The 23,187-nt window shown below is 36.6% G+C and overlaps 1 protein-coding gene across 1 annotated transcript in view; it reads left to right on the forward strand.

Moving 5' to 3' along the window:
* The first annotated feature begins 1,430 nt into the window (after window positions 1-1,430).
* Window positions 1,431-23,187, forward strand: part of GRID2 (glutamate ionotropic receptor delta type subunit 2) — a 558,809-nt gene continuing 537,052 nt past the window's right edge. Inside the window, exons 1-2 of the mRNA XM_027894516.1 lie at window positions 1,431-1,464; window positions 2,538-2,693. Of these exons, the coding sequence (XP_027750317.1) occupies window positions 1,431-1,464; window positions 2,538-2,693 (190 nt within the window). The remainder of the gene's footprint in view (window positions 1,465-2,537; window positions 2,694-23,187) is intronic.

Genomic DNA, 23,187 nt, shown 5'->3' on the forward strand with positions numbered 1-23,187 from the left:
CCTGAAAGGAACAGTGTAATCTTTATTATATCTTTAAAAGTATTTTGTGTAGCCAAGTTAGATACTGTAATGAATAAAGCTTGAGTTTCTGAAGGAGGACAATCTAATTCCTGCTAGGATGCTCAGGCAGGAGCTATGATTTTTTTTTTTACAATTCACCTATGTATTTATTTGTTTTACCTATGGAGATACTCCTATACTAGAACACGTGTAACATCCTGTTTCTGTGAGGTATTTTCTTTAAAATATCCAATACAGTTTTGGTTATAGGAGATATTTTGAAATCAGTGTCTGAAACATGGAGCCTTAAGTGAAATGAGCAGTGGTCAGAGCAAAAGTGTAGAAATTGTACTAAAGTGAGAAAGAGTGTCATTTGTGAAGACAGCAATGGAGTTTCATCTAATCCAGTTCCTTATACATTCAAATGCTGTCAAAGGTAGGATTTGTTTCAGGCTGAGAAACGAGAGAAAAAGCATAGGCGTTTATTAGGAATACCTGTGTTTGAAAGAAAGAGAAAAGACCCTCAAGAAGGTTCATCTGCTGAGAAACTTAATGCATTCCCCAGTCCAGCATTGTCTTGGGAGTAGCCATCTGCTGGCCAGTGGAAGGGCTGTGTGGCAGAAGTGGATTTTTGTGACATGTGGAAAAGAAAACTAGATACATGGGACTTTTCTGTATCCTCTACTCAATAAATGACCTGAAGTATTTCGGGGACAAAGCCATGCTTAAGATGACACTTCCCATCTGTGGAATAAGAAGCTGTACTCTGCAATGTTGGCTGGAAGGTCTTTGTTTTGCCGTGCTGTTTGTTCTGCAACACAGTCGACAGCTGCCCTGTGCGTGTGCATGAAATCTATGCATGCTCATTTCTTTACAGTATGGCAATTGCTGCAGAATTACTCTACAGAGATATAATTTGACTAATTACTCTAATTATTTTCCAATTTTTTTTTCTTAATTTTACCCTTGGTACTTAGTAGCCATGTAAATTTGTTCCTTCGGATGTTTGCTGGGCTATGTCACTGTCATCAGTATAGGTGTAACTCCAAAATGTGTGGAGTTTGATTTGAGTTCCATGAGGTTAGAAACATGTTTTAAGTTATATATTGGACAAAGTCTCTTGTACCCTTAAATAGTACATGGATACACAAATAGCTGTCCTTGTGGAGAAGACACGGTTTGCAGCATCTTGCATACCAAGTGTATTCTCTGCCATGTGCAGGTTTGCTTTATGGAGCTAAATAAAACAAGGGAAATTGAAATGGGGACAAGAGAGAAAAATGAATGTTTTCAGCTGAGATTTGCACTGAGATGACAGGTGAATGAGGTGGAGAGGTAAAGAACAGCTGTTCCAGATGGTAGCAGCTTCAGGAGGGAAAATGCTGGAGTCAAAGCGGTCAGATTGTAGGAAAAGATGATGCTCATGGAGGATGAGTGGTGCTGGCAGGGAGATGAGTGTCAGAGGTCAGTGGGAAAAGCTCAGTAAACACTGTGTATAAAGTTTATTTATCTTAAAGTAGCAATTTCCTGTAAATTAATCTTCTTTAGTTCTTTTCAGCACTGATTGCAGGTGTTTATCTGAAATCAGTGATGAGCATTTTCTGTTATCTTTGTCTGCCTCGACACATACACTGCCTTAGTTGAGTTTTGTACTGACAACAGACACTCAAGAATAAATCACAGTTTTCAAAAGTCTGTTTTGAAGCATCTCTTCTGTATCTTTAATCTACTGCCTGGAAATGAAAGCTTTAGAAGTGCTTGAAAATCTAAGAGCCTTGATTTTAAGGTTTTAAACAATCTAGCATTCTTCATAGGACCGTAACAGTGTAATTTGCGCCATCTCTGCATTAATAATTCATACAAGAAGCAAATGTAAAATAATAGGAAACTAATTAAGCTAAAAGTGACACTATAGTTTAAAGAAAGATTTTAAAAGAGCTAAAACCTCTGTATTAGTCTTGGAGTTCTTTTCAAGGCACCTGAAGAATTGGTTGTCTGAGGGTTGAGCACTCTCACTCTACGGCTCCACTTGAGTTTAACTGTTCTCTGTTTACAATGTTCTGCTTACATGCTGTGGAGAAATAGGCAGAACAGTCACTTTCTGTTAGATTTTTAAAGGCAGAACTTATTTTAATTAACCATTTAAACTTAACTTACTGACTTTGAATTGACTCAAAGTTGTTTTACAAATCTGATGAGTATTACACCCGAAATAGTTTACTTTGACTGCTGACCTGTCTGTTGAGCATGGGTGTCAATTCTATGTCATTTTCCCAGTGCTGCTACCATTTTAGTCTTAGTCTTGCATGGTATCAATGTTTCCCTTCAATTTATGTCTTAGATTCTCTCAAAATGTAGAAATTCTGTATATTGTGAAGTAGCTTCTGGGCTTTATGTTGAGATAACTGCTCTTCAGGAGTGAGTGAAGGGATGATGTTATAGAATAAAATATTTTCAGTACTTACGATTAATCCTTTTGGGATATTGGAGGTGAAAGGTGCAATGTGATTTTTGTTCTTTTTTTTTTTCCCTCACAGGGGCAATTTTTGATGAATCTGCCAAAAAAGATGAGGAAGTATTTCGAATGGCAGTTGCTGATCTCAACCAGAATGATGAAATCTTACAAACGGAGAAAATCACATGTTCAGTGACATTTGTGGATGGCAACAATCCTTTTCAGGCAGTTCAAGAAGGTAGGACAACAAAAGAGATTTCCTGCTGTTGTTTATGCAGTGACTTGCAAAATACTACTGTGATAGTACCTAGCTTTGTGAGAATTTGTAATTTTTGTTGGCTTGTTTTTCTATGAAATATCAAATATTGCATTTAATTTTGGATTTAGCTACTTTGATCTGTGTAGGTCTAGTGACTTAAAGCTATAAAGTCATTTATCCATTTTGTAAGTATAGGCTGTTGGAATGTGGGAGAGAAGTCTTTTTGCCTACATCTTTCCTTTCTTGCAGACCTCTTTGGAGTTATTGTCAAGCCTTTGACTTCTTCCTACTATTTTTTGGTTTAATTTCATGCAATTAATGGCACTTATTTGGAAAACAAAAGTTGTTGTGTGGACAACCTTTTCAGCCCACGCACGTGAAAAAGTTTCCAATTTTAAAGGAGGGATTAGAGATAACCTGATCACTCAGAAAGTTGCCTGAGTCTTATATGATTTTGTGCTTAGTCTGTCCTTTGTCATTCCCCAATTATTGGACAAGGGGTGATGTTGTTGCTTTGGGCTCCTGTGATGATAGGATGTAGGATAATAACAGAACATAATATTTGAAATCTCTCTGAGTTGGATTAGTAAATCACTGGTATGACCGAGCAGTTGTCTGGAAAGACAGCTATGAGGAGTATGGACTCAAATTTGGTTTGTAAGCATTTGTTATTTTTTTGCTGTTCTGGAGTACTAACTTTTGTCTGAGATGCAAAAGATACTTAATTTAGGTATATTACTAAACTCTTCTTAACAACAAAACAAAATTTCGATGATTTTCCATATCCTTATTGGCTATGTATTGACACTTGAGATTTAAGGGAAGTATGCAAATAGTTACTTCACTATTTGGGAAGTCAGAGATTGATACCAATTTGGCTTCAATGGACTATTGACAGGACGATGCTAATGATAAGGGTTTTAATGCTTATATGACAGTGGTTTTTACCAATTGCTTTCTTAATTTTTGAGAATTCAGTAATTATTTTGTTCTGTCAAACTTCACAAGTGGATAGACCTGTGTAATGGGAACTGTTGCAGTCTGTGCTTGATAAGGCTGATGCAGAAAAAGACATGATTTTGAAAGTATTCCTCTTAGAATCAATTCAATCTCTTTCAGTCTGAAAAGGCTAACATAAAAAATGAAACTATCTGATACTTTTAGAATTCAGATGGAAAAATTAGTATATGAACTAAATTTTTTAACGATACTTTCTACGCTATTTGTATTTAGGGTTTGTTTGTGGGGTTTTTTTCAATTAATCCAGGACGGATAATGGCCTCTGATGCTATGTGCTTAGCGTTGATTAACACTGAAACTTAGTGATTAATTTTCTTTATCATTGTGGTAGATTAGTTGCAAATTATTCCACAAAATGGTGTTTTTAGCACCTTTATTACTTCCAACTTAAAGAAAGTAGGAGTGTCCAGTAAAGTAGAACATCCCAAAGGAGTTCAAGATTCAATTACTTATTTTATGCAAAAGTTATATTTGTCATTGTTGAAAATATCTTGGTATGGTCAACGTTTGAAATGTGAAGGGAGCAGGTTTGACATAAATTTCATTACCATCTGTGTGGGGGTCAAAGGTCTGTTATGATATTGAAGACTTCAAAAAAGTATTTTCCAGTAAAAGCTGTTTCTTGTAAATACATGGTCAAATACAGCTACATGCCTAGCAAGCATCATATTCACTATCTTTAAAGTGTCCTGTGTTTTGTTTGGAATAATCTGAGTGAAAAACAAAGGTTCTGTCTCTTGCATGTGTGTATTTTTCTTGTTGAACTGTTTTACCACAGTTAACGTCTTTTCTTTTGATTTACTGAACAGAGGCATAAGCTGCAGTGTAATGTTACAATTATTTTGCACCAGTTTCCTGCCTTTCTTCTTTGCTCTCTATGTTGCTTGTCTCTTGCTCTCAGTTGCATTTCTTTCAAGCGTTAGTAGCAGAAAAGGGGACCACTCTAATTCTGTCACATTACATTGTTTATTCCTTGGACAAACACTTAGCAAAAATGCACTGTACTAAGCTCCAGAAAAAAGGTTCATTTAAACACTCAGGCCATTTTTGTCTTCTGTTTCTAAAAGATATACTAGAACAAGGCTAAATCTCATGTTTTTAAATGGGTATGACATTCAGTATTCTCCAACCTGCCTTTTTCATGCTAGCATGACCCCTTCTTTGGAATCGTAAAAATATTAACTCTGAGGTACTATGGCCTTTCCTATCAGGCAGAACCTAATATTCAAACAATTATACTATTTACTTATTATTATATTATAATTTGTTGTAATTATTTTTATATAAACTGCTTGACATTTTGCTTTGTTTTAGTTCACAATGCCTAGGTTTTTTTAATGTTTTGACGTTTTCCGTATCGTCTAAACTACAGAATATCCTGTGAGAAAAGCTAATTTAAAGCATTAAACCCATAGTAATAACTTAAAATGGGTGTAAATTTGTCTAAAATCTGCCTACTTTCATCAATGGAGAAGGTAAAAAAAAATTGCCTAGGACTGTGAATTTCAAAAAACCAAGAAGACATGAGCAAAAACCTCATAAAACAAGACAGAGAGGAAATACTTACAAAGTTATTTTTCATAATGATCCCCTAATGGACAGCATGCACTATTTCTTTTGTTTCATTAAATTAGTGAAATTAGCAAGTAACTCCCAAACAATTTAAACATAAATACTCAAACACTTCATAATGATTTGGGGATATAAGGATAAATAATATGAGAGGATCAGCTGCTGTTTTTCTAAATTATTATGGTGCCCTTAAATGTCTTCCATTTCTACCTTTGGGCATCTCATTAACAGTTCTGATTGGAGTGATCATACTATAACAAAGCTGAGTGGTTTTATCCTAGAAGACCTGTGAATGACATGCCCCATAATATCACTGGAAATGCCCTCAGGAACAGTTTACAGGCGTGTTTTAGTGCACAGAAATAGGAGACGATATTCTTTAAGTTAGGGAAACTGTTCTTCCCTTTGGTATATGTTCTGTCAGAAAGGGCCAACAGTCAGAGTAATGCAGATGTTTTACTGTGTGATTCATGCTTCCACGTCAACATCACGAGGGAGCATGGAAACCCACCAAGATGGGATGAGGTTAAGGTTGCCCAGTGAGCGGGGGAGGCAAGTCCAGGGCAAGCCCAGTGTAAAAACCAGTAAAGTGTATGGCCAGACATGCATAGCTCCAGCCTGACACACACAGGGGAGTGTTTGCAAAGGAAGAAAGTGGCTGAGAAGGATGGCTGAAGCATGTAGATGGTGCACCTAGTGCCCCTGTGGAAGCTGCAGCCCAGCTGCTGAGATGTCACAGTGACACACACCCGTGGAAATGTCTAACGTGGTATGTTCCTTCTGCTCTATCTTTCTTTCTTCAATACAAAATACTTCATAATAATCAAAGTACTCTTTAATGAATGTCTCAAAATATTTGTGTGTGAATAAAAGAACACTGTGGCTGGCCTTTTTGTGCTGTTCCCATGTTGGGTTCCACAAAGGGAAAATAGGAGTTTAAGTTTTCTCTGTATAGTCATTGAAGGAAGTAGGGACAGTCAGTTTTTGCATGGTAGCAAGTCAGTAATTTGGCACTATGGAACAAGGAATTATGATGCCAGATCCATACTAGTGGTAATAATATATATTAGTATAAACTTTACTTCCTTTCCTGTGAGACTTCAATTTACAGCAGTATTTAAATAGGAGTGGGATAGGCCTTCCAAAGGTTTTGAGTTCTAAATATACTTAAACTGTAATTATTCTTTATAAGAGTCTTGTTTCTATATTTCTTTCTAATGGACTGTTTTTCCTTTCACGGCGAAATTTGGTTGAAATAAATGTAACACTTTTTTTCTCGTTTGTCAGAAAATCATCCTGTTCTCTCACCTTCCTTTTGCTTTTATTATTCTTATGCTTACTTCAATACACTAATAATTAAAGTTTAAATTTTATCATTCAAAACCTGCTATTTTCTCCAGTTCTAATTTATCATTAAAAAGATGCTCATTCATTTGCTGAATGGCTAGTATAAAATATTCAATAGCCTGTGCATTTTTGTGGCAAGTGGAGGGAAGGAGTAGCTTTGGTAGCTTGAACCAGAGGTAATGCTTTGTTTTGTGCAAATCTACCTCCTTGGGCAGCACGGTTTCTACAGCCCTCATGTTGCTATTCCCACTTTCACACCAGGAGTTATAGAGCAAACTCTGCAGGAGTTTACAGTGCTTGGGGCATCCACAGCATCTGGAGGGTAATCAGAGCTCAGCAGGACCCATGTCCAAAAATGTGTATAGTTCTTGGAGATCCACTGGCAATATTTTAAAGCTCATGGCAAACACTTTCTTTTCATTTAGTGCTGATATTTTTTTTATCTTAGTCTTTTCTCCTTTTTTTTTTTTTTTTTTTTTTACAATATGACATTTTTACTGATCTTGAATAATAACTCTAGAGTAATGCAGTGTTTTCTTCTATAAGCTAAAATACATAACAAATAGATTTGATTGATGCTTTTTGAAATCCACTTTTTAGACACATTTTCCTATTGCAATCATATATATGAGAAGCTTATTTTTCTTTCCTTTTTTTTTTTTTTTTAAACCAACCTTTTTGTCATTCAGGTTAGTCACCAGAGTATGCTTACAGACACCAACTTGAGCCTTCGTAATGGCTTTTGAAAGCTTATTGTGATCAGTGAAGTAAATAAGGCAGTGAGTCATAACTAAATGGGATTCAGCTGTAGAGTAGCAGAGGTTTGTAGGGCAGCAATATGTATGAAGGTCACATGCAGGATTTTATTCAAGCAAAGTTTTATGGTCAGAAATTATGACCTGATGGATACATCTGCCTTGGCCTTTGGGACTAGAGGAGTGTAATAAGATTGTCCTTTCCTATTTCTCTGGTCACTGTAGAAACCTGTTTAAATCCACAGATTTCATGGACTGCTAAACTTACTTTCACTTTGTGTCACTTATTTCTTCACATTTCTCAGCCTTCCTTGTGCTGTTTATTAACCAGTACATGTTCAGTTTGAGATTAAACCTTTACAGGGTTGCACTTCTTCACTGCCCTTCCATTTCATTCCCGATTTGCTTTCTTATTTCCCAATAAAATGGATTTTGATGTGAAAAGATATACTGAGGAGGAAAAAAATTCAAGTAGGATTTGAACCATAAAAAGTTAAGGGAGAAGAGGAGGAGAAGCATTTCAATAATGAGATAAAATTCAATTGTAAAATCAGAAACTGTTGGAAATGTTTGCAATTGCAAATTGCTTGTATGATGAGTACTTCAAAAAATATGGTAGAAGATTTTTTTGAATTACCTGTCCTCTGTGCATCCACATAATGTACCAGCGTTTGTGGCACTGTGCCGTGTTCTCAGAGTGCAGGGCGAGAAGCCTAGTACCCTTTCACAGGCTTTGTTCTCATTTAAGTCTCGCTAACCCCACAAAATCAATCAGATCTCCAATTTGCATAAATACACCATGGGAGTCCAAGTGTTCACAGCTTAAGAAAAAAGATCTTTCAACACTGGTGATAAAATCATGACAGTTGGGAAGACAGTGGTTGCATGGGAGAAGATCAGGGAGAAGAGAGGATTGAGCACTGGATTGAACTAGAAAAGAGGCATGTAATAGAGGCGTAATTAAGGATGAGATGGATGCATATTTAACACATTTTCAACATCAGTTTCAAAGCTATTGTGACCTTGCTTTGCCCAGAAGTAATCTACCCAGAGCATATACCACAAGCTGTAAAAGGAGGTCAGATTTATTGTCGGTAAGGCCTCGTAGTGGTACAGCAGATACAGTAATTGCAACACTTTCACTGCTCTCCAGCCTTTGAATTTTTAGCTCCAGTGTTTTCCAGTTCCCTAATTCTTGCTGTAGTCATGTTTTCTTCAATTGCAAGACAACTTCCATTATCTTTGTTTCCAGTTTGAAAGCAAACTCTGGCAACTGTAAGCTGAACTACACTTCCAGATACTTGAAGATTAAAAAAAAAATCCTTTATATTCAGCTCCACAATGCTCCCTCAAATCCACGTAAATTAAAATTAAAAAATGAACAAATAGGCCATCAAGATTGGCTTTCTCCAGGGTAGTTTAAGCAACGTGAGAAACACGGTTTGAGGAAAAGAAGTGCAAGTCTTGACAGTCCTTAGTGTTTGCAGATAGCAGATCTAAAAAAATTAATATAAAAGATGTTAGGGCAGTTGAAGAACTTCGCTGAAGTATGTTTTTCAAATCACTGCAAATTTTTTCGCCTAGGAGAGCAAGAAAAAGGCTGACTATAGTCCAGGCTAGGGCAAGATCCTGCCATCTTTTAGTTGTTTCTATTCATATTCATGTTGTCTCACAGGGTGCCTAAAACCCACTGAATGTACACTTTATGAACGCTGTGTGCCTTTGTTGTGTTTTAAGGACAGAATACTAGTGTTTCTATGGAAACCGCTTTTCTTCAGGTGACCAGGAAACCCAGTAGCAAATGCAAGAGAGGGGCTGAAGGTGTTTACGTAGAACCGCCCATCAAACCAAGATTTTGGTGTTTCGGAGTTGGCATTACCTACCACACTACCTTTTCGCGGTCCTTTCTTCCCCTTCTACTTTCTCATAACTTGAAAACAGAAGGATTGATTTTCCTTAAACTGGTAAAATTTGTCATTGTCAGTTGCCAACGTTTGCCTCAATTTTTATGGCAGATTTTGACAAGTTTTTATCAGAGCTTCCACTTTCAAATGGCAGGAATTTTAATAAGCTTGAAAGAATTTCCTTCCCAGGCTTTTGTTTAAGCACATGACTCTGAGGCAGGCTATTAATCTCTAACCTCTTTTAAAAAGGTGAATCAAAGAAATGAATAAACAACTGGACAAGTGTAATAGCTTCTGAGGGTGAGGTGCAGAGTGAATTTTATCATGTTACTGTAGGAATAGCTTGACAGGTTGATATTCTACAATACTTACCTTTAAATCTATATTGGGTCATTTCTGATATTGCAACAGACATATTTCCCCTTGCAGTTCACAAGTGCCCCATGTGTGTTTTTATACATTAACACGGTGCTTCCCTCTGCCGTGTTAACCTACTCTGACACACTGCTAGCAGTTTACTTTTAAGAGAGCTATGCAAATTGTGACATGATTAAATAATATCAGTAGTACATTTAATCGTTTAAAACCACTGTGCCTGAAGGTTTTTGAGGTATTTTAACAAACAGAAACAAAGTAAATGAGGGATGCATCATTTTCCTAGATGCCAGTTATTTAACTAGCACCCTGGGCTGTCAGTCCCCCAAAGTAATCTCTGTAAATAAGTAATGGATACCCTATCTGGATTTCCTTCTCATCTTTTTGTGAAGCAATGTCCAGTAAAATCACTGCAGCAGTCAATCATCACCGTCCAACCAGACATGTATATTCCTAGACAGGCCTCACATCCTGCAAGCTTGCAGCAGGTTGTGGCAGCTACCAAGAAATGAACTGCAGCATTCAGCTGTTTTCTGCTCTATGGAGTCCCCTAAGTTCTCTAGTAAAATAATGTCAGTTGAAGATTTTGCTTTTTTTTCCTCCTGACTAAATTTCTCTGAATGACGCAGAAATCACTAGGACTTCATTTCGTTTTACAGTTTAAGTACAAGTATGTGTCCAACTGCTTGCAGATCCATGTTTGATGTATCTATCCAGTTCTTGTCTAAAAGTCAATATAGCTAATTATTTTAATTTTAATTAATTTATTTATTAATTTAATTCTCCCCTTTGAGCCTTCCTTGCATTTCTCCATTCCCTTCTGTTTCATTTACAAGCTGTTTTTGTTGTACTGTTAACTCTTTGAGCATTGTATTCTAAGTACACCAACCTGTATTTGATGCAATTGGATATTTATGTGGAGCTAATAATTTTAAATGTACTTCTCTCTCTCTCTTTCTTTATAATCAGAGACAAAGTGTACTTTATGGAGGACAGTAGTGTTTTAAAATCTAATTTTGGTAATGAGGAAATGAGCCATGACAACTCTGGAGGTGAAGCCTGAAGTGAATTATGAAGGTCATTCTCTTAGATGGGGAAATTAATTATATTTTAGCCTGGTTCCCTATTACTTAGACCCTTTATATTGTGCAGTACCAAGTAATTTTGACTAAATATCAATTTATGAAAAATTATCTGAGTAAAAGAGCACAGTTACAAGGACAGATTTTGAAACTAGGAAGAGTTTTATTAAAACACTAATCATATCAGAAAACCATAACCTTTCTAAGTTATTTTTTTGAAAGGATGGCTGCTATGGGATTTAATGCTCATTCATTTTGACTCTCGGTGGGCCTTTAGCTTCTGTGATTACTGGCTCTTCTGAAGCTTATTTTTTTCCTTAAAACCCAACCTTTTGAAATCTTCATGGTGTGGTTTGAAAGATTATTGAGGTGAGCCAAGCTACTCTGAAGGATGCAGCCAATAAGTGTAGCACTCGCAGGGGGGAGATGAAACAGGTAGTGTTGATGCTAATCAGAAAACATTTACTCTGAGCCTGGAATAGACACGGGAACCTTGCAGAGCCATTCATGTGCTGTTGCCACACAGGAGGGAGTCTGGGCTTGGGAATCTTTGTGTAACGGTATAAAGCATTAGCTTGTGGGGCTTAACTTCTTGTGGAAATTAAACACCTGCTTAAAGACTTTCCTGAGCAGGGATATACTTAAACAGTCCCAAATCAGTGACTTAATTTTCTTTGGCAGCTGGTATTCATTATTTTGTTTACTTTAAGGGTATGTTTTCTCCAGAAACTTGTAGATTGTAGCAGCATGTTCACATTCTGTGCTTCTGGTTGTCCAAATGCGCCAGGTGGCTGTAGCTCCTCTGCTGTTGCTGGAAGCAGAAAATGTGGCTTCAGGTCATGGCTGTGCCCTGTGATATCTGGAAAAAAGTTTGAAATCACAATGAATCTTCCAGAGTGCCAGGCCACAAAACACAGCTAAATAAGTCAAAACCTACAGAGGTTTGGCTTCTGACACTGTGTTTCATGACAAGAGGGTTATGATGTACAGGGCTTGGTCATCAGAGTACCAGAGAGCTGTACTTAGAAATTGCAGTTTCATGTTACAGGTAAACATTTTATGTTCAAGCCATCCCTTCGTGACCTGGTGCAGGAAGGGAAGCCAACAAGAAACTTTCTTTTCGAAAATGTTATGTCTCTTTAGTACCAAGCTATGACTCAGTGCCCCTGGTGGTGCAGTGGCTAAACCGCAGCGCTGTCAACGCTGAGATCCGGGTTCAATTCCCAGTTAGGACACTCCCCGGGCAGATGGAGCTCGTTAGCCCTGTAAGGCAATCCATCTACGTCCTGAGGACCTCGCTGCCACCGTCCAAGCTCGCTTGGCCCCGGCAGATGAACCTCAGGATTAAAGGGTGGGCTCAGTTCCGCGCACACTGTGTCTCACCTAAAAAATCCAATGCGCAGGCTGGAAGGTGTAAAGACCTTCCCCGGTTCTTCGTTTGCGAAGACTGGCCATTATGACTCAGTGGCAAGCCCTGTAATAACCAGCCCTTGCTAAGGGCACAGGAAGGAAGTGAGAACTCCCCCTTCCAGGTGCAGCTTCCTATAATGTTGGATGACAGAAGCTCAAAGTATGTGATCATTAGTAGGTCAAAAAAACAACTGCCCTGCGAGAAGAAATTTATGCATTTCTGAAATGCTATTGTAGGGAAAAAGGGTGCCAAAATTTTGTTTCCTAGAAGAGAAGATAAATGTTTCAAGAAGACTTACCAGAAGAAATTAAAAAAAAAAAAAAAATAATTGCAGAGGTTGTAAAAGCTAATGTGCTCTCTGATGGGTGCAATCTGAAGAGGAAGGTGATGCAAAAAGATGGACTTGTCAGGACATTTTAAAAAAGGCTCAGTAGTTCTACTTAAAACATGAAATTTTAGTTTCTTCCTGAGGTCTTTACTAATCCTAATTCACTGATAGTAGAAAGAAAAAGAGAGCAAATTGGTATGGATGAAGGAATAATACAACTTTTGCTTTGTTATCTCGCCTTTTTGGTATTTTCTGTCTCTTAAGTCTATTTTTCACTTCATTTTGACACTGATGTATCAAATCGTAAGCCATTTGAAGATTATAGTCTTCTGTGTGCTTGGCTTGTTGAGTTCCACCCATCATGGAGTAGAAACTGCTTCCTGTGATGAAAGCAGGAGAGAGTCTAGACATACCTATGCAGCATAGGAGCAAGTAGTACCTAGCTTGTTTGGCTTATCAAACACAGTTACTTTGATTTGGAATAGTACTGAGTGTAAAACAAACATACTTAAGAAAATGATTTTAAGTAATGTTACTTGCTATGTTAGTTTACATGGCTTTAAAATCTGTATGGTTCTATCTTATCCTAGAGGAAAAAAAAAAACTAAAACAAACTATTCAGAAAAAAATTTCCTGTGTTTCAGGAAACATGAATTTCTTTCTAGTCTTTGCTAGTAACAACTACGTCTTTCTTAATACTTAAATTATATCTTTCAATAGCAGATAACAGCATTATGTTGACAGCTACCAGAAATTCTGCAGTTGGGATATTTTTTCACTGAATCACATTATTTGGAGGATTAACATTTTAAAAGAAGGTCAATATTGAGGAAAGCCCCATGCACAGTTATTGCATGGCTGAAGTCACAAGTTTTTAAGCATAAAACATGCCTTTTTTTTTTTTTTTTTTTAAATATTTGTCGATTTCTTTGGGCAGCTTTGGAGGCAGTAATAGTTTTACTGTTTATATTGCAATACACCACGGAGAATTTTTCTATCACTATTTTGTTTCTTTCTCTCTGTATACGATTCATGTCTGGAAATCTACCATTAAAATTTGTTGTGAAGGGTTTTTTTTTTTATCAAAATGGAGACTAAACAGTCATAATTCATGCAAAGTGCTACTTAAACCTTCTGTCAGCTGAGCCTTTAGGTCAGTCAGTCTTGAGTTAGGTTCTAATTCTTCACATACAAAGACAATTTTATGTATTGTGTTACAATGTGTTACATAACATCAAAATTCTTTAAGAATTGGTTTCCACATGTGAAAATTATTGTGGGTGTGAGAAGGGCGGCTGGCTTCAGCTAGTCTCTGTTCCTCCTTCTTTCAATAAACTTAGCAAGAAAGACAATGTATTAAGGTGCTTGTTTGTAGCAAGTTCAATAATCCTACAATTCCTTTGAATTTGAGCACAACTAGTTTCAAAACTGAAATCACTTCTAAAACTGAAATACACCTGTTAAGTGTATTTGGCCATGCCAAGATTATAACTCAGGATTTTCTAAATTATGCTTGTGTGTCAAGTCCCTGAAATAGGTTTATACATGTAACACATTTGCCATTTCTTCTATGTTTCTCCTCCCTTTGATTTTTTGCTCTTCAGACGTTCATTTCATGTTCTATCTAACTTTATGAGAAGGTCAAACACTTCTGTTGACCAGCAGATGTTCCTTGTGTGAGCTCTAGGTGGTTCCAATAGTGAGTATGCTGGATCAGTTTCTATTCCTAGCCAGAATAGGCACTGGAGGAGTGCATGAGGGAATCTGCAGCCTCCTTGGGCAACTGCTGATACTCAAGCTCTGACATGACCCATACCTCAAAAAACATTTTTGGAATTTGTTCTTTGTATAATGTCAGTTGCTGCTACAATTGGGATGACTTTGAAATTCCTTGGTGTAACCTATCAACAAGTTTATGTTCTGCAGTTTTTGTAAGGAGTGCACATTGAAAAGCACTCCTTTCAAACTGGAAATGGGCAGCCAAAATCAGCAGCTTCCAAAACCATTAGAATGCTAGAATCCTTTTTTCACTCTTCTGTTAACATTAAGGGCATTATTAAAACTAGTTAACACATCAGGGTATTGGTTTTTAAACTTCAAGTTATTTTCTGGAGATTCTACTTAACAAGCATAAAATTTCATTTTTTGCCATGTTTGTTACTTTAAAAATTGTTGGTCCCATATAAAGATATATACTATCAGAGAGTCTTAAATTCCAGATATTTCTTGTGTCTCTTTTCTTGCTTCTTGGTATTTTGAAATCTGTTTTCCAATGTGTTTGTACTCTGTGCCTTCAGCTTGTGCACTTTGAGACTTCATAGACCATATTTTGTTACTGCAAAATGGTGTTCTTGTGGAAAAACTTGCTGTGAACAAACATACTGCGAAGTCACACTTTTTTCTTGCATTACTAGGAACTAAATTTGAGGAAGGAAGAAAATTTGAACTTATCACCATCACTAATAGTGACTTGAGAGCTTGTCCCCTTTTATTTTTCATATGTAATAGTGTTCAATATAGGGACCAACTCTTGCAGAATCCTCTTCATTGTCTTGTCATTGGCTTCAGGAGCTGGACTTGATTATCCTTGTGTATCCCTTCAGGAAATTGGTATGGTGACTAATGCTTGGAAGCATCAGGCTCAACAAGTCTGTCTGGTAACTCGAGTGTGATCAGTTGTACAATAGCAAGCTGGAAAACACTACATGTAAAAAATCCATGGACTCAACAACGTGACTGCTGCAGTGATTTTATTTGAAGTCAAGGCTGAAAATAAAAAATTAAGTAGCATTAACATTAGGTTATATTAGGATATAAGGTATCTTGTGTGTTTTGCAAATTTCCTTGCTGTGTGAGATCCTGGTGGGTGTCAGTGCTCAGCAGAATTTATTTCACACTTAAATGCAGATTCTTCACAATGTAAAAGCATGTTCAAGCTTATTAAAAGTAATTGAAATATGGGAAATTTAGGAAAGGTCTATCAAAAAGCAACAGAAACCATGTAGCAAGAGACAGGTTGCTGTCATATTTTTTCAGGGAAGATTTCTTTCTCACAAATTGACAGGCTGAAATGTGCCACTAATGTGTAGTAAAATAGTGAGGGATAGTACAAAGTGAAGAATGTGAAAGCAAGATTTGAAGATTTGTTCATGCCTTTCCAAACAAGCTTGATACCGTGCATGTTAAAATGAAGTGGTGTTAATGCTGGAGATTTTGATAAAGTATCCAAAGGACGAACGCTAAAAGTTCATAGGGACTTTTTTCATGCTTTCTAGGAGATGCAGGAGCCAAACAAACAAAAATGTAGATGTTTATTGACTATATCACAATAAAAATTACATAAAGATTTTCCCTGCAACCTCCTCAGATTTTGGACGTTGCTGGTGATATGGTGCCAGTACAGGTACTTGGGAAGCAGTACAGGGTTCATTGCAAGACTTACTTATATAAGAGGGCTTGTGTGTTTTTGAGAAACAAACATCTCAACTTGAAGCAAAAGATCTTTTTAATGCAGTTTTTGAGACCTCTGCATCAGAGGAGATCTCTACTTTTTACTCAGGTGCAGGATTATAGGATGAATGAAGGTTCTCTTATTCAACAAATTATTACTTTCTTCAGCTTTTCAAATTGCTCTGTTTCTTGAGGTGAATTAGGATGGCTGTTTTGATTTCAAAAGATAAGTGTAAGTCTTTACACATATCTGCTCTTCAGATTTTGCAAAGTTGGAGAACTTTAGAAGCATTGGGAGGAATGTGTGTGGCCGCTGAAGGAGTTAGCAGACTTTTCAATTAAGTCAGAGAAGTTTTGTACTAAATAGTTATCTCCTGGAGGGAGCTGTATTCTATAAAGAATACAGAAAAGCTGGAGAAACATTCTTGCATACAAAAAAATTTCTGCTGTTTCTTTCTTTTTGGAATCTGAAGAAGAAAGGCTTGCAGCCTCTGAGGACCTCAGTTGTGACGCACAGAAGAACTTATGCAAAATTAACCACATTTATTTTAACTGTAAATATTTATCAGGCGAAAGTAAATTACATCATTCCAAGTCGAAACATGTATTTGTTTATCTGGTTCTTCTGTAGCAGGAAATGAAATAAACTTTCAGAAGTATATGAAATGCACCTACTTATCATGAAACATTTTCGTCTAGTGTTTCTGACTAATTCAGGATATCATTTGTTTTTCTTTTTTTTTTAATTATTTTTCCTTTTCAATTTCTATTGAGGAATCTCAAATTCTGTTAAAGCAGTTGAAAAACTATCTCCCATGGGGTTGGATTATACACTTTTAATTGGTGTATAGATCACAGAAAGAGATATGAAGGGTTTAAGCCTAATTCTCTAGCTCTGACTTTCATAATAGAAATTGAGTAGAAAGCCATGTCTGTAACCTCTTTTGGACTCTGCAGAAAACCTGAACAGTGACATTGCAAGAAAGGAATGGGTTTGCATTTTTCAGCTAATAAAGAATCTGCATATTTGTCTTCAAATCAACCATGTCTATAAATTCTTGTTACTTATAACTAGCAATGCATAAATGGAAAGAAAAATGTACTGCAATTAGGAAAAGAAAAACACCACCACCAAAATAATAGTTTCGGGTAGAGATGTATGTGAGTACATACAGAATATTAACTTGTGATAAAGTTCTTACTGTTACCAAGGCTACAAAAGTATACATGTCATCATCAAATGCATCAAAATGTTTTTCTATTAAACCTACCATCGTAGCAGCAACTTGGGCGTTTGAAATAAACATTTCCTAAAGCGTTACCTGGCATAGAAATCACTTGACAGATGTATCTCTTATGCAGAGTCATTACATCTGGCAGGTAGAATATATACCTTGAAAGAATAGATTGCAGTTTTGGAAATATCAGACTTTTGGAAAAGTAAAATATGATTCCCAGGTTGTATGTTACACTTGGATGAAAGGGAACTTTGAAATGTTTACCTGCTTCTGGAAGCTTGTCTGCAGTCTGATTATTTAACAAATTGTTTCTTTATCTACAGATTATTATAATTTAACTATAATAATTTCATATTTCGACTCTCAGGATAGAATTACATAGAGAGAAATATATTTAAGTGTAAACTTAAATGGTCTGCTTTATGGGATTTACCTTTGCTGTTTTCAGGCTGCCTCTTGAAACAGTTGAATCAAGTTTTGTTTTTCTGATTACTGTGCTCTGGACATCACTAAATTTGGAAGGAGCGCATGATCCTTGGCTGGGTTCCCTATGGCAGACCTCCTCATTACAGATCGTATGGACTATTAACAAGAAATCTGCAGTGGGACAAAGTGGCTTGAAGGTTACTTTGTACTCAGAGAAATTTATTTGTGATAAGCGAGGATGTGAATTAAAAGAGAAATAACTATTTCTGATCTAATGTTCTGAACAGCTCTTTTGGAACAAATTTCCATACAGGTAGAACCTAAGCTGTTCAAATTTCAGACTTCCTGAGACAAAGTCTGACTGTAATGTGTAGGAGAACTTAGAAAAAAAATCCCTTTATGTTTAAGACACTTTGCTTTGATTTCCTCTTGCTTAATATTTGCATGTGTGTAAAAAACTTACCTAGTTTGGAGGAGATGGAAGAGGGTTAGGAGGGAGGAGAAGGAAACTTAGTAGTGCTCCTTGATGTGGAATTTTCCTGTCTTTTGTCATGGTGCTTTGCTTGGTTCTCTACCTATACAACATGAGATTCTGATCAGCATTTTGTTTTTTGCAGACTAAAAATTACATAAAATTTCATTATAGACAAACTGCCTTGTGAGCTTACCTTGAAGCTGCTCTAGGAATAGCTGTCTTTTCATATGGTCTTGCTTCTCCAGGCAAGTAGCACTTCATAAAAAGACATATTTTGAAATTTTCTAAAATAGATTATAAAATATATATTTCCACATGAGGGTGCCTGCACTTTAGCTCAGCCTGACTGGTACCAATTATAGCCTGTTCTCTGATTGTCTATAGTTTGTCATTATTCTCTTTGTGTGGCTGGTACCACAGTGAGAGTCTTATAGGTATTGGGTTGCCCTCCTTCAGTATTGCATTAGTAATATTTGTAATGTTGCAAAAATCTCCACTATTTCAATCTCTATTTTAAAAATTAGTACCAGCATATTAGCAATTATTTCCTCAGCTAACTTTTAGGATTTTTGGACTGTAGACAATTAGCTTTATTGATTTGGAAGCATTTCTCCTTGGCAAATGAGGTTGTTTCCAGAAAATGCTATAAAACTATACTGGAAATACATCCTTTTATCAGTGGTAGTGCTGCTCTTCCCAACTGTCTTCTCTTGCAGCAGCCAGCAGCCCAGCCTTCTTATCTGGCTACAGCATCAGTAGTTGGGCTGTTCTGAATGGCTGTGCCCATTGTGTGATGATGATGATGATGATCCATCAGAAAAAGCAAGGCTATGATAATACTGTGCAGATGTCCAAGTAGATGAGAGAAATTTTCCTGAAACTAAGCTAATGCCATTTACCCTTTTCAAGTTTTGGAAGCTCCTCTGAGTGCCATTTAGAATAATGCATCTTGTTGGAGCACTGAGAAATCCAGGGATAGGGTAGAGAAGAGGTTTCAGAGGATGGTAATTGGTGTGACTTGAAGGGCACTGTACCTGAGCAGCAAGAATTAGACATCCCTGAGCACCATGAATGCATTCCTTTGCATTCACCCACTTCCTGTGGCATCACGTTCTGGTTGTTTTCAATAGCTGTACAAACAAATTAGATCTGTTTATTCCAACTAAAACTCTGAATACAGAGTAGCCAAGCTGAAGTTTATTGCCTGGTTCACCTTTTACTCCTTGCTCTGCATTATTGTAAGAGGGCAAGAGAGCTTCATGTTTTATTCAGTTAATACAATGTATATTTAATTTGCATTTTTAGTGTTTTCAGAGGTGAAAGATAACTTCAGCAGCGCTGAACATGGTAATTTAATTGGTTGTAGGGCAATAATGAGATGCTCAGAAATGGCTTCATTGGGAAATCTTGCAAAGCCTTAAACAAGTGTACCAGTCAAAAGCTCACCTGTACTGAACTGTCACACACCTACAAAGTAGCAGGGAGTTATAGCTGTGCAGCTGTCTCAGTGTTGCCTGTTCATTTAATTTCAAATGTGTGCAGGAGGAGAAACAAAACCTAAAGGGATGAATAGAGGCTACCAAGGCCTGCTAAACACTGCTGAATGCTCTCTTTAATTTCTCTGCCATTGGGAGTGGTTGAGGTTATAATTTTACTTGTGTACCTTACAAATGGAGGAGCAAAAAAATCACCTGTATTAAAAGGGAGTGTATAAAGTTTGTGATAGTGAAGTTTATCTCTCCTAATCCAGGGTCTGCCTGCACAATCTGGTGATTAAGACAGCATTTTTTACATGTGTGGATTATGTGTTAGGAAAGATACCAAAAAAGATGAGACGTGAAAACCCTGGGATTTCTGATGGCTAGTTTATGCTTTTGCTACATTGTTTCCAACTTAGGGATGGGGACAAATAAAGTAAAAGGATCTACATTCTCCAAATTAGATACTAAGGTGATGATGTTTTCAACCAGCTAATAAATGTGCAAACTCAAATAAAAATATCTCTTTAGTCAAATTAAGTTGATCCAAAGAAGATATTTAGCTGTAGTGAGTAATTGAACCACTCATTTTTTACCAAGCTGTTATTACCGAAATAGAGTTCACTGAAAAAAAGGTACTAGGTACTGTTTTTAGTGTTTCTTCAATATGGCTGAGTGTTGGCTTTTTTATGCTACTTATAACCCTGGTGGTAGATGTAAGATTTCGTTTTCTCAAAAAGGTGTGTGTCAGCAAAGCTGGTGTCCTAGTACTGAACTACATATAGACGGAGGCACTGGGTCGGCTTTCCTCTTCAAGACTGTTTTCTTCATTCCAATTTATGGTTTCAGACTAGCACCTAAAACACATCTTGTACTGTTTTCTTCATGTCTCTAAAGTTCTATTTCTTTTCTCTCATTCTTTTGAAGTGTTCCTGAAATATTTTCTTAGTGTGAAGTTGATGACATCTGATACAATGTGGACATGAAAATAGCCAAATTTTTGACATGAAGTGTGTTAATCTTCCTAAGATTCCTCTCCTGTCTATTCCTACAGTGATACATGTTCTTTATTATTTTTGCCGTTCTGGTGTATTTTTTACCATTTGGAAGTCTAAATTGTGAATATACTCATTATTACTTATCTGAAGTTGATGAAGATGTTCTGTACAATGTGCAGGAGCTCGGCATTTTTTTCATTAACTTTCTCTTTTTTAGACAGATTTTAGTCTGCCTAATTCTGTAATGTACTTGGCATAAGAATCACCAAAAAAAAAGAGGTGGGTGTGTTGTGACTCACCAGATCAAATATCCTTGCACCTCCTACCTCCTTCTTGTAAGCCAAAATATACACGTAGAATGGGTCACGGGATGATTTCATTGAAAGCACCTATTTAAAATCACATCAAAATAATTTCAGCAGCATCAAGCTATAGCATTTGTAAGCAGTTTAATCCTGTACGAATTTTTGTTTAGACAAAGATTATTAATTACCGTCTGCTGTTCAGTTAGTGGCAACATGCCAGGAAAGCACTCAGAGGCCTCCCTGTTCACCTATCTATCTGTTGTAGTAAGTTGAGTATTTGGCTTTAGAGAAGAAAACTTCAAAGAAATTTGTCTGCCAGGCTTTTAAATTCTTTCAGTTATTCTTTCGATTAATAAAATGCAGATCTGCAGCATCAATTTTAAAGAATAGATTAAAGTAGAAATGGAGGAGAGAAAATTGATTGAGGATTGCATTAGAACTTTTGTGTCATCCCACTTACCAGCAATCGTTAAAATTATTACTACAGGTACATTAGTAATAAACTCTAGTCAAAACTCCGTCCAAAATGTGGCTGTTTCCTGCCACTGGTCTCTTTTGAAAGTTGCTGAATTTTTACTGCTTGTTTGGTTGGAATTTCTCCTGCTCATCACCCTCTTTTCTTTCCCCCAAGAATATTTGTCTTTGCAAGACATTACCACACAGTGTGATATATTTTTCTCTGCTAACAATTTATCAAGGCCTATTGCAAATTTTGTTATTATAGCATATGCAGTGCAATTATGTATTTAAAAATATGAAGTAAAAAATCAAGAGATGATGAATTTATTTTCATTTCTCTTATGCTATATGACACTTGTAATTTTTTTTTTTATGTGATGAACTAGTGCTTTCATATGAAGAGCAGTCAGAGAGTGTGTAATTCATTTATGCAGTGCAGGGTTCTGAAGAAGAGCGGGATGCTTCACCAAGTCACTTCAAAACACAAAAATTCCTCCAGTCAACTCCTGCATAGCTCTGGGAGCCTTGGGAAGAGCATCCGCTGGCTAAATGAGCACACAGTTCCCAAACAAGCAGTTGTGGGAATTTGACTCCAGGGTTGACAGACACAGTGCTACTTTAAATGTACCTTTCTTTTATTTTTAATTTTACTTTACAACAAGAGGCCTGAAGGATACCACGCAGAGATGGTTAAACACTTGTGAAAAGGTGTTTTTTATTTATAATGAAAGAATGATTCCAGGTCTGAACCACTATTTTAAAAAATGGTATTAGTGAAAGTAATGATCAAGTTTAAAATGATTACTGGAGTCCTACATGGTATTTTGGAAAAAAGCAGCCACTGTTAGACTCTTTCAGTTATGATACAGGGTTTTTTCCTGAGATTACACTGCTCAGTTGTAACGAAAGAGTGCAAATACAGTTTTGCAGGAGATTTTGTAATTTAGAAATATTTTTACAAGCAAATGCTGTAAAATATCAAGCAGAAGCTCTTAAAGCAAGAAACTTGATTAAAAAAACTATAACATCTAAAAAGAGCCATGTCCTTGAAGATGTCCAAATAATCTTGTCACCAAAAAAATTGTCCCTTTTTGCATATTTTTATGTGTTTTTGTTCAAGATATGAGCATGTATTTATACTACATGATGTATATAAAGAAAATGTAAGGTTACAGCGAACAGGAGGTTTAGCAACAATTTGCAGTGTTTAAAGACATTACATAGCTATCTATCTATCTATCTATCTATCTATCTATCTATCTATCTATCTATCTATCTATCTATCACATCAGTAGTTCTTTAAACTATTTTTCCAGCTAAGAGTTTTAATTTACTAATATAATAATGGGCCAAACTGGAAAATGAGAAACAACAATGGGATGGAGAGGACAGGAACTGACATTTGGCTTGTTGGCTTTGATGCAGAGTGTGTGGCAACAAGTTAGCTCCAAGATGAGGGAGTTCATAATTTTTTCCTGTGGTAGTAGGTTTTGCCCCGTTGATGCTTGCAGATCACAACAGTGTGTTATTCAACAGGTTGGGGTTCTGTACCTAAAAAGTTACAGAAGTGCCCAACACTGTTATTCACCTAGGTACCTTTAAAACTAATTTGGGTGAGTTCAGCACAAAGTAAGAGGAATTCATTGATTTCCATAAGTAATTGTAGGGTATGAGATGAGAATTTCCTATATGAGGAGTCATTCTGCTGTGCATTTGCTGTAGATCCACATAACAAATAAGCTCCACACTCCTGAGAAAGAACTAAACCCAAAGCTTGAGATGTGTAACAACTTTCTTAGTCAGTGACATTCAGTATGTCATTAAATGTAACCGTAGGCAACTCTGTGTTA

Source organism: Empidonax traillii, unplaced genomic scaffold, assembly GCF_003031625.1.
Source record: "Empidonax traillii isolate 1590-97213 ecotype Southwest subspecies unplaced genomic scaffold, ASM303162v1 scaffold431:size823745, whole genome shotgun sequence".
In the NCBI taxonomy this organism is placed as follows: Eukaryota; Metazoa; Chordata; class Aves; order Passeriformes; family Tyrannidae; genus Empidonax; species Empidonax traillii.